We start from the raw sequence: 12,362 nt of genomic DNA, 5'->3' as shown, positions 1-12,362 counted from the left end.
CCTAAAGGGAGACTTATGAGTCATGAGATCACCATGAAGGGTATCTTAAGAGATTGGTTTTCTTTTCTCTTGGAAGAATTATGCCCTTCCTGTTACAGTGTGCAGAGGGTCGTAGTGAGTGACTTCCATGGATATTGAAATCAACTGAGAGCGGGTGGATGGGGTGGGTCTGCTGCCAGGGGTAAATGAGTCTCTCTGTTGGACTCTAAGGGCAACATCTACGCTGATACGATGGACAGAGTCAGTGCTTTATTAAACCCTCCATCTCCGTGACATGAGTTCTTCTCACTTTCCGTTTTCCTCTTTCCCAAGAATTTCATGGCTGATCAGAATGAATGTAAATCTCGAGTTACAAGCTATGTTTATTGTGAAGAATTCCCATAAAAGCCTATCCATGGCTTCCCCTGCCACCATTTACACTTCCCCAGATGCGGACAGAATTAAACGGGTTAGTGGCTACTTGTCAGTGGCTGAAGGAAGTCCACTCTTACACAAGGCCACATGCTGTTTTAGCCTCAAGAAGTCCGTCTCCATTGTGCCCCTTCGGTCACCAAGTATGTCACTGATCAGCTGTTGGTGCCCACACAAAGAGCCACAATGTTGGGCAATGTTAGGTTTTCAGATCGTTCACAGTGTGGAGGAGAACTATCGTTCCAGGAAATAACTGTGGTTAGTAATGACCTCACTTCAAGGGTGGCCACAGGAGAGGACAGCAGAGACACCGAAGGGCGTTGCAATTCATGGAGCTGGGTTCTGCCGCAGATACAAAGTCAGCGAGGAGCTCAAGGGTCTCAGCCGGTATTACTGAGTGTTTCTTTTCTTTTCCAAGGTGAAAAGGAATCTAAGGAGCATCACTTGAACCAGTTTGCAGAAGGAAGGCAAATTCACTCGTGTGTCAGGGGAAGAGATTCAGGATATCAACCTCTCCATCCCTGGGTTAATGAAGGAAAAGTTTCTGAACATATTCTGGTCCATACTGTTGATGAGGGTTCTGTCAGCAAATGACAGCCGGGGTTTCTCATTCAAGAATTCTTTGTCGAAGTTGCTGCAGTCGTACGGTGATTTCTTGATCAGGGTTTAAGGGAGGGAGGAAAAAAGGGAAGAAAATCAGCCACTGAATTAATGATCTTTCTTTTTGTTATCTAGGCTGTAATCTGTAGATGACAATGCATTCTATCTGCATTGCAGATAAACTGAAGTAATACCTATGGACGGTCATACGTGGATTTATGGAACATCCCTAAGACCTCAAGGCATTAGTTTAGCAACAGTACAATTAAACTCATGCAAGGGAATTTCATTATACACATTCAAATAGGGTCTAATGCTTCTGGTTAATAGTTTACGTGAAATGGGATTGGCCACTCTTTGAAAAAGTGTGGAGCCCATATTTGACCTGTATTCTTTTTAGTCGTTGGGGGAAAGTTTGGGTAGGGGTAGAGGAAAGGGATGGGAGTGGAGGGAAGGAACTTTAGATGATCTATTCCTATTCGTAGATCAGTATCCTTCACTACTGCTGATACCTCTACCCATGTTGATTTTATGATTAGCCATCTTGGACTAACTTCCATAGACAGATGTGGACAAACTCCCCTCAAGCCACCTGGTTCACTGGTGTCTACGAGAAAACTAAAAGAATGCAAAGTCAAACACCCGTTTATAAACACTGCATAATAATGGTGTACAGTTCAGTGTTTTAAGATGGCCAAAAGTCACCCTTATATATATGAGGATAACTAAAAGTCAGACTCTTCCTCCCCTCAAGGGGGCCCCTGGGCTGGTGAAGCCAATGGCCTATGGCCCTCTGCCTACAAATAGCTGCTGAGACAACAGGTCAGGGAAATTCCTTCCTCCTGGCAGAATCGGGAATTGTCCTGTAGGGAAAGTGTAGATCAAAAGTCTGATTTTTAGGTAGACGCTATCAAGTCAATTGTAATGCACTGTGGAAGTTGAGGCATGAATTACATTGTTCTGATGAGCTAAAACAAGGTAAAAAGAATCATTTCATCACAAATTCTCAACCCATGTGTTAGGTATGGTGCTGGTCCAAATAATAAGTGCTAGAGACCAGCCTCTGGAAGGGACCTGTAGAGCATCCCCAGAGCTTCGGACAAATGTGTCCTGGGAACACACTCGCTTCACCCACCCTCTCCTGACGAACAGCAGTAGCTGTTTCCTAGAGCGAAGTGCTCTGCTTTTGAATCCATGAGCCTGTCCCATCTCCAAGCAAAGAGATGGTGGAGATGCTTTACATCCAGCCAGGTCTTTGCTACTCTTTCCCAGTAACAGCCAGGAATGGGTAAAGTTGGCAGTTCTACCATTTGCTTTACTCTTTAAAAAAACTATTTATTGAGGGGTGCCTGGGTGGCTCAGTTAAGTATGTGACTTCTGCTCGGGTCATGATCTTGTGGTTCTTGAGTTCAAGCCCCGTGTCAGGCTCTGTGCTGACAGCTGGGAGCCTGGAGCCTGCTTCCGATTCTGTGTTTCCCTCTCTCTCTGCCTCTCCCCTGCTCACACTCTGTCTCTCAAAAATAAATAAACATTAAAAAATTCTAAAAACAAAACAAACTATTTATTGTAAAAACTGCAGTGAAATATACCTACCCTAAAAGTAACCGTTTGAACTATTTTTTGGAGTCTAGTTCAGTGGCTGCATGTGCATTCATCCTCTCCAACATCTGTCTGCAGAGCTTTTTCATTTTAAATGTGCTTTGCTTTTTTGTAAGTTTATTCATTTATTTTTAGGGAGAGCGTGTGCGTGCACATGAGCAAGGGAGGGGCAGAGAGAGAGGGAGGGAGACAGAGAAACCCAAGCAGACTCCTCATTGTCGGCCCTGACCTGAGGCTCCATGTGGGGCTCAATCTCATGAACTGTGAGATCATGACCTGAGCCGTAATCAAGAGTCAGACACTGAACCCACTGAGCCCCCCGGGCACCCCTTCTTTACTTTGTCTCCACTTTATGGTGTGTTTTGCACATGGGCAGGTCATTGTGCCTTTTCTCCTGAAGGTTAGTCACTTCCGCTCATGAGCATACACATGGGCATTTAGGGACCAGTCTTTTCCTAAGTCCCAGTTTACTTTTTCCTTCAACTGAGCAACACTTAACTACCATTAGGGAATATAGTTACGTGAACAAATTGCAAATGACAGGCAAACTTAAATAAATACCATGGAAAAGATGGTTCCGAAATCCCTGACATACACATTTGGGTCACAGAATCTGTGACCACGGCGCATGAATGTCCTGTGCAACAGCACCGTAGCTCATCAGAGAGCTTCCGGGCACACGCATGTTAAGTCCGAGGCATGTACACCCACCAGTTCATTTTTCAGCAGGTACATTGTCATCGCACAGGGTAGACACTGCAAACAAGAGTAACATCCCCCTGCACCCCATCCCCCCACCAGCCAGGTAACCGGAATTATGGTTAAGGAGGAACTGTTCTCCAAGAACTGCGCCCTGGAGGGGAGGTAGGGGCTCAAACAGTCGTGAGGGGCAGGCAGGCAGGCAGTCAAGCCGGCACCAGATGGTCCTGGGTGGGTCCTTACCACTTTGGGCCGGAAAGGTGGGTCAATCTCCTTTCTTTCAAGCTCTTCCCAGTTGATCTCCCGAAACAAAGGATGCTGGCGGATGTCTCCCCTCACTCCTAGTCTCTTCTCAGGTTCCCGCACGAAGAGCTGAGAAGCAGTACAAAGAAAACAGTTATGTCTGCAGGGACCAGCCGGTCAGCCTCAGATGAGGCTGCATCTCTTAGTGCGTGAGCCGCAAGCCACGGGGGACTGGACTCCACAGGGTAAAGACTCTGCTTTTGGATGCTTGCTTTTCTAACCTGATTTTTCTACTTACAAGTATCAACTTTGTCTCCAGTCAAACTGGTAACAGCACTCTCCCTCAAATGAGCTTTTCTGAATATTCCAGAGTCTGGGCTTTTGCTCCCTTGCTCCTGGCCCTAGAAATGTTATCCTTTGAGTGATACAGACCTGGTTTGAAACCAGTTCTGCCTTGTGTTATTTACAGGAACTCTGGTAAGTTACAGGACTCGAGTCAGTGTCCTCACCGTAAAGTGAATGAGGTGTCCTTCCCGCAGGGCGGGTCTGTGAGTGAGATGAAATCACACACAGGCGCGCACACACGTGCACACACACGTATGCACTGATTCCTGGTCTGTAAAACCCAACAACAGAATAAGTGATCAATTTCTTTGTTGCTGGGTTGACTGCACATTAGTTGAGTTTGAATTCATACGAGGCTGCCTTCAAAGGCTAACAGTCTTGCTTTGAGGATACACTACGAACTAGTCCCTGACAATCAGCTTTGGATGAGGCCTCTGAGTAGTGAGAATCATTTCTGCTTCCTGCAGACCCGCTGGGTTTGTTTCTGGTCTGTTACATGTATAATTTTTTCTCTGCACTGTTCCTCTCCTGTTACTGAGGTCACGCTGAACCTTGGCCAGGACAGGAAAGAAGCTTGGAAGCTCTTCAAACCCAAAGGCAACAGATCCAGGGAAGTACGGAAAAGGAGAGTCCAAACACCAGGCCTGGGGAGTCACAGGTCCCTGGTGCCTGAAGTAGTTACCCCTTATTTATTCCCTCAGCTAGATGTTTGTTTATAAAGTAACTTGTAGCTATAGGGTGTCATAGGGACTCCATGGGTCTCTGAAACAGGAATATTCCACGAGGCTCTGCCAGGACTGGACCTCCATTAACAACTAAATTGCAGAGATCTCTTGCTTTTATGTCGTGTAAGAATGGGAAGTCTCTGTGTTTTCAAACACTGCTCTACTTCTGAACCTTCCTATTTGAAAATCTTCAAAGGCTCTACTCAGAAGCCCCCCAAAATGAAAAGAATAAAAAACATGTTGTAGCAAAGTGGAAATTTTTTTTCTCCTTTTTAAAAATTATGATAATCTTCTTGAAAGTCCCAGTGGAATGCCATGTAACCAGCTAGTATAGCCACATGGTCACTGTCCTGACCTCCTCCCCCCTTTACCATATGGTGGCCGCTGAGGCCTCCCGATGGAAACTCGATGTTCCAAAGCTCTGTTAGAAAACCACTAACACGAGGCTGTGACCCAGGAGACTTCTACCCACAAGGCCTTGTGCAAGTTTTCTGAGTCTCCACTTCCTCCCCTGGAAAATGCAGGGTGAGGCAAGGTCATCTCTCTGCCCTGGTGAGTCCTAACATCCTGTGGGCATCCCAGGGTCCCTGTGGCCTCTGCGGACACACATCCTTCTGCCCCCGCGTTAGCCCTCTCTTCTGCCCAGACATGTCTCCTCACCGAATATGCCACTGCCTTTCCTACCTCTGTCCGTGGCTACTGACCTCTCCATCTTGTAAGAGATTCCTCTCCCCACATCCTGCTGCCATTTCCTTCTCCTCATCTTTAAATCCCAGCCCACCATCCGGGGTTCAGCTTGTACCCCCTCTTCTTTGTGACGCTTTCTCCGATTACCTCAACTCCTTGTGAGCTCTCCCCACCCCCCAGGTCATACTCATTGTCATGTGGCTGGTTCTGTGACAGCGTTCTCTGAGAGTCAGGCGTAGTGCCTCTATGGTCCTGACTCTGAAGACAGATTCGAAAAGCACATGTCACTGTCCCAGTTGCCAGTGAAGGAAACTGAGGCTCGGAGCAGCTAAATCACTTGCTGAAGATCCCAGGTCTAGCCAGGGGCAGAGCCCAAATTCTAAACAGCTTCTTCTTGCTTCTGGTGTTGGGATAGTCTCTCCTCGGGGCTCCAGAGAACATCTGAACATCTTCCCTCCAGTAGGGAAAGTGTCTGTGTATCTATTTTAAGAGTATTTTTTAAATATTTTTATTTATTTTTGAGGGTGGGCAGGGGCAGTGAGAGACACACAGAATCCAAAGCAGGCTCCAGGTTCTGAGCTGTCAAGCACAGAGCCTGACATGGGGTTTGAACCCACGAATGATGAGATCATGACCTGAGCCATAGTCGGATACTTAACTGACTAAGCCACCCAGGCGCCCCAAGAGTATTGAGTATTCCTTCAATAGTTTTTTTTTTTTTTTCTAGAGTGTAAGCTCTGGAGGGCAGACACCATTTATGTTTCTTTCTTCCAGGACCTAGCACAATGCTGTGCACAAAGTAGATGCAATGGATGTTTGTCAAATACGTGAGCAAGTTGTCTTTCTCTTTTATTACTTGAAGATCCTGTATCTTCAGTCCTTACCTTCTGTCAGCTTCTTGGCTTTAGCATATGGAATGGCATATAGAAAAGGCACCAACTGTGCAGTAAAACTTTCTTCTATAGACTCCGGCACCAGTGTAGGTCAGCAGATGGAAAAGCAGATTGATTTTTTAGAAGCGGAGGGAATAAGTGACTTGCCCCACATCTCTTCCCTAGAAATGATCATCACACCTTGTTGGCCTCTACTTTTTAAGGACATTTTCATGAAACAAGATGAGAGAGAAGGTGTGAGTGCCTCAGGGATGGGCCACAGTCTGGCTCATGTTATAATTAAAGGCTTTAGTGAATACCCTGAGAAGTAGTAATTGCTCTAGGCCAAGTGAGAACCATGCTGTTTCCCGTTGGATTCGTCCAGTACCATGTGGGTTTGTACCTAGTGCATCCAGACAAAGCCTTCTGAGCCTGGTCTGTATACCTGTGAAATTAAAAAAAATATACTTTCAAAGATAAAATGTGTAATGAGAATATAACACGATCTCATGTTCGAGACTCAGATTTCTCTCTAGTCCTGCACAAGAGTCAATTATTGTCTTCTCTCCCTGCAGCAAAGCACGCCTTCCTCCTTCCGGGTCCCGTGACCTCACCAGAAGCCGTGGGCTCTGAGCCAGAGAAGCTGCACCAACGGACTCCGAGTTCACGAAGAAAACCTTGCTGTTGTTCATAGAAGCTGTCAGAGGGTGGTTTACATTTACGGGAAACAGCACGCCTCGTATGCGGATGGCCAGGATGCAGCTGTAGTTTGTCTGAATTCGTGCGACTGTCTGGTGGAGATCGGTGCTGGGCTGCTGAGGATGGCCGCCCGCGCCCGGCCCCTGTCCCTGGGGTCTTCTCCCCTCTTCTTTCCCTCCGCAGATATGTCTTCCTGCAGAAGCGAGAGGTGCTTCTGTTTGAGAACGTTCGTGGTCCGTCCGCTCCCAAACAGATGGACAGGACATCCTGGATGAATACGGGAGGGAGAAAGGGGTGTTTCCTTGCAAGACTCAGCTGAACAGCGGTGTCCCGATTGCAATTCGTGACGGAGCACAGCCTCTTCTGTGCGGTTGCTCAGGACACTTCCTGCATCTATGTGCTATGAGAGCGAAAGGGATAGAGTGTGATATTGATGGGGCTGCTGTAACAGATGCCATTTATTTCAGAGGACCCATTACTTCTGGGTTTTACATTATGTGTAATTCCCTACAGGAAGTTTCTCAGATGCTGCCTTTGATTTTTGCAGAAAAGGGAGCTCACGGATGAGGGGGACCTTGGGGCCAAAGGTACAGAGCGAACGAGGGGCAGAGATGAAACTAGAAGCCGGTCTTCTTGTCAGCAGATTGCATGATAGAAACTAATTTTTATCAGCTTAACTTCTAGGACATGGGAGATGACTGCCTTCCTCGTGGAGGAAGGGTATGGAATTTTTACCAACTCAGAGGGGAAAGGGTAAGCCTCGTCTCCTCCACATGGATTTAAACCTCCTGCCCCAACGAGCCCCACCCTCCCCCGTTCTGTATCCTCACTTCGTGTCTGCTCCGTCAGCCAGATTCATTTTCTGTTCTCATCGCAGACTTTTTTCCTGCTATTGAAACTGCACATGATTTTGATTTTGATATTTGCTGGCATTTGTCCTTAGATTTTTTTTTTAAATTTTTAAAAATTTTTTAATGTTTTTATTTATTTCTGAGAGAGAGAGAGAGAGACAGCATGAGCAGGGGAGGGTCAGAGAGAGAGAGAGACATAGAATCTGAAACAGGCTCCAGGCTCTGAGCTGTCAGCACAGAGCCCGACGTGGGGCTCGAACCCACGAACCATGAGATCATGACCTGAGCTGAAGTCGGACGTTCAGCCGACTGAGCCACTCAGGCGCCCCCAGATTTTATTTTGTTTTTAAACTTTTTATTTTGAAACAGTCATGGTGTCTTCGTCTGCTTGGGCTTCTATAACAAAACGACAGGGACTGAGTCACGGCTTAAACGATAGGCATTTATTTTTCACGGCTCTGGAGTCTGGAAGTCCAAGATCAAGGTGCCGTGTGGGCGTTTCTGGCGAGGACCCTCATTTTGGCTCCTAGGCGGCCGCCTTGTTGCTGTGTCCTCATGTGGCCTTTCCCTGGTGCCTGCACTTGGGGGGAGCGGCTAGCGCTCTCTTCCTCTTTTTGTAAGGACACTAGGTGGCCCCTCCCTGATCACATCCTCTCTGCCTAATTATGTCCCAAAGGCCTCACCTCCTGTCATCATCATTTTGGGGGTTGGGGCTTCAGCACAGGAATCTGGGGCTGGCACGTCCAGTCCGTACATGTCGACTCACAGGGTGTTAGCTAGCTGCCCCTCATGCCTGCAGCTTTCATCATTACAGAACGATACCAGAACCAGGCACCAGCGTTCGTACAACGTGTGTGGTTCTCCGTCATCCCATCCCGTGCGTGGGTCTGGTAGCTGCCGTCACCCACGAGGCGCAGAACTGTCCTGTCCGCACAAAGCCGTCCCTTGGGGTCCTTTACAGTCACAGTCCTGCCTCCGCTCTCCCCAGTCCCCACTGCCACTGATCTGATTTCTGTCTCCGCAGCGTCCTCTGGAGAAGGTTCCGCGAGGGTGACCCGTGGAGACTGGCCTTTTCCCCTCAGCGCAATTCTCTTGCGATCTAGACAGGTCGCTTTGTGGATTGGTAATAGTTCATTCCTTTTTCTTGCTGAGTAAGTTTCCACATACAGGACTCGGCGTCTTCCCTGTCCACCTGGAAGGGGTCCCTTCTTCCCACACCGTCTCTCTCTCCTTTGAAAACCCACCACTTCCAGCATTTACTTCTGATGAAGTCCACCTGGCCCGTTACTCCTTCTCCCCCACTGCTGGCCGGAAGCCCCCCCCCCCCCCCCCCCCCCCCGGCGGCGCGGNCAGCAGGTTAAGGTGGGCCCCGCCCCGGCGGCCCCCAGCCTGCTTCCTTGTTCTCTTCTCCTGGGGGTTGTCAGCCCAGGCCTTCCCAGTGCACCCGCACACCCCAAGACTGAAGTGGGTCCCCCCACAGTTCTCACATTGAAGCCCTAACCCCCGATGTGAGTGTACTTGGGGGAAGCGAGCAATTAAGGGTAAATGAGGACATGTGGGTGGGAGCCCGAGCCAATGGGATTAGAGTCCTTAGAAGAGGAGACAGCAGCGAGCTCTCGCCCCGTGTGAGTGAGGACGTGGCCAAGGTGCGTGTGCGAGGCAGAGGGACAGCCTTCACCAGACACCAACCTTGCTGGACCTCGCTTTTGGCCTCCCAGCTCCGGAACTGTAAGTAAATCTGTCACGAGCCCCTGAGTCTGTGATATGTTGTTACAGCAGCTGGAGCCAACCAGCCATACCTGCCTTGTGTCCCGGGTACGGGCGGCAGCCGGGATCACGTCTCAACGGGCCTCTGTGTAAAGCAACAGTTTCCATTCCGATCCTGCTATTTTTTTTACTGTTGTCTTCTTCTTAATTGGTTACTTTTGAAATCAGCTTCCATTTTATCTGTGTGTTGTTGTCATTAAAAGTGTATTTAATTGGTCATTCCAAGCGTTTTTGAGGTGTGTGCTCTGTTTGGATAACAGAATCGGAAAGCCGAATTGCCATCAGCCGCAGGCGGGGTTCTGGGGGTCTCTGCCGGCACTGACTCCTGAGGGGCACCTGTGGAGTTGCCTCAGCGTTTCAAAGACTCTGGACAAGTTCCTGGGTGTATTGGAGCAGGAGAAGTGGGCTCTCTTTAAGTCCAGGTAGTTGATGAGACAAAAAAAGACTTGTGAGGAAAGATGGGCCTGGTAATCATTTTTAGTTCCGACTTAAAATCCGCTGGGGCGCCTGGGTGGCTCAGTCAGTTGGGCATCTGACTTCAGCTCAGTTCATGATCTTGTGGTTCATGGGTTTGAGCCCTGCGTCCGGCTCTGTGCTGACAGCTCAAGAGTCTGCTTCGGGTTCTGTGTCTCTCTTTGGCCCTCCTCTGCTCTCTCTCTCAAAAATAAATGTTAAAAAAATTTTTTTTAATCCACTGATAGCTTCCAATGTTGAAAGGTCTTACTCTGCCCCTCCTTTTCAATATAAGGATGACAAGACTGAAAATTATTTTCCTAAATGATTTTTAAAGTCAGCTGAGATAGGAGATGCCTGAATTCAAAACACCTGTGTTCTTGGTCCACTTCTTTTAGGTTTGTTAGCTTCCGGATCACACTGGGTCATCTCCTTGATCCAAAAAGTTGCTGGGACGGCTCAGTGAGTGCAGATGGCTGTTACCAGATGTAATAGCATGCTGTAGGACCGAGATTTATTTTCGTTTTCTGTACTCCCACCGTAGGTGTTAATTTGCATCCTCAGAAAAGGGAAACCAGACTCTGCCTGTAATCCTAATCTTTAATGATAGCTCTCAGGTGCTGCTTAGGTCTCTTTATTGGTTTTCGTGGAATCTCCTGGTTCAGGCAAGGGGTTCTCAGAGTCCAGTTTCTAACCAATTCTCCCTGGGGTCCGGCCTGTCATGGACTGGGGCCTGAGTCTTGCTTGGATGGTGAATTCTGTAGAGATGGTGACGGTCTGCATTCTGAGTTACAGAGTAAAAGATAAACCAGTATTTCCAGCAGACATGGGAACAGGATGTGCCAGGAGAGCTGATCCACAGCCTTTTAAATCCTGTCTGAGAGGCCCTCTCAGCAGCCAGTGGGCAGTGAGGGTCTCTGAGATGGAATGCTGTGGAAATGGAGTTTGGTATAGTACCTGGGCAGGGAATGGACTAAACAAATGGCCTGGGTATCAAGGGCTGTGGCTCCAAATCTCCCCGGTGACCAGTATTCCAAAAGACCTGTTAGAACATCTCACAAAAGTCCTGGCCTTCACAAACCACCAGAATCCAAGCAGGAGCTGCTCAGCCATAGACAATGGTTTCTCCTTATTTCTCCTTTCTCTCCCTGCTTTTCACCCGGTATAGTCTGCAGCAGAACCCACGAGCCGGAGAGAAGGAGAATAAGGATGTTGTTAACCACAACATGACCACATTCCCCTTTTCCAAAAATGAGTGGCTACCAGCCCTGAACCTGACCGAAGAAGAGGGATTAGAAGTCTTTGTGTTAGAGATCTGGTGGACATGATGACTTCTCTCCTGGGCTGAACAGTTGGACTTTCTCAGCTGAGACCATGTTTTATGGCTTAGGGGGGACGTGAGGTTTCTCTTTGGCTGAAGAGTTGTGCATGCGTCCAGGTGGGAAGGGGAAGACTCGCTGGACTGAGTAGGCTTAATGGGCATGATGGGAAACCAAAGGCTGAGTTTTAAGCCACAACTTGTGGTGGGCCAGTGTCCTCGCAAAGTGAGGGCTTCAAGAGTCATGGAACTGATTCCTGGGCATTTCTTATGTAAATTATGCCCATGAATGTTTATCTTCTCATTTTGGTATCTAATGTTCATCCTGTTGGTGCCTCACTTGAAATACATGGTGAGCATCCCATTTTTATTATTATTATTTTTTAATGTTTTATTTATTTCTGAGAGAGACAGCATGATCATGGGAGGGTCAGAGAGAAAGGGAGACACAGAATCTGAAGCAGGCTCCAGGCTCTGAGCTAGCTGTCAGCACAGATCCCGACACGGGGCTCAAACCCATGAACCGTGAGATCATCACCTGAGCCGAAGTCGGACGCTTAACTGACTGAGCCACCTGGGCACCCTGAGCATCCCATTTAAATCCAGTTCAAGATGATTCCTGTTTACCCCATATAAATCAGAACCTAGAAATGAATGGGAGTACCAATCCGAATACCTAATACTCATTCCACAGAGTCTCCTTGACTTCATTTCTTACCTTCACTAAAAGGTCCTTCGCCTCCTTCTCAAGCCATCGAGGGTAAAAGGGGTTGTCCATGCGGATGGAGTGGAAAAGCTCTTCTTCATCTTGCCCGTGGAAAGGTGACTGCCCAATCAGCATCTCATAGAGGAGAACGCCAAAGGACCACCAGTCAACAGAGTGATTGTATTTCTGACCCAGCAAGATCTGTGTGACCAAGAGGCAGAGGCGTAATTAATAAACATGAGGTGGTTGAGTGAAAACCGTGCTTAAACTTCTCAAGACCACTCAGCCAATCGTTGATGGGATGACAGAATGTGGTTTTAACACCTATCACACTGAAAACTGTAGCTTTTGAGAAGCTGATGCTAGAAATGAGTGGGCAGTGCCCAA

General features: G+C 48.0%; 1 protein-coding gene across 1 annotated transcript in view; it reads right to left on the bottom strand.

Moving 5' to 3' along the window:
• Nucleotides 1-344: 344 nt before the first annotated feature.
• Nucleotides 345-12,362, bottom strand: part of PRKCQ (protein kinase C theta) — a 128,358-nt gene continuing 116,340 nt past the window's right edge. The window contains exons 15-17 of the mRNA XM_077758537.1: nucleotides 11,988-12,176; nucleotides 3,553-3,681; nucleotides 345-1,065 (exon numbers count right to left, since the gene is read on the bottom strand). Of these exons, the coding sequence (XP_077614663.1) occupies nucleotides 910-1,065; nucleotides 3,553-3,681; nucleotides 11,988-12,176 (474 nt within the window). The 3' untranslated portion in view covers nucleotides 345-909. The remainder of the gene's footprint in view (nucleotides 1,066-3,552; nucleotides 3,682-11,987; nucleotides 12,177-12,362) is intronic.

Source organism: Crocuta crocuta, unplaced genomic scaffold, assembly GCF_008692635.1.
Source record: "Crocuta crocuta isolate KB4526 unplaced genomic scaffold, BGI_CrCroc_1.0 scaffold32, whole genome shotgun sequence".
In the NCBI taxonomy this organism is placed as follows: Eukaryota; Metazoa; Chordata; class Mammalia; order Carnivora; family Hyaenidae; genus Crocuta; species Crocuta crocuta.
Note: the sequence above shows the minus strand (reverse complement) of the source record. Positions and strands in the feature narration are given on the sequence as shown.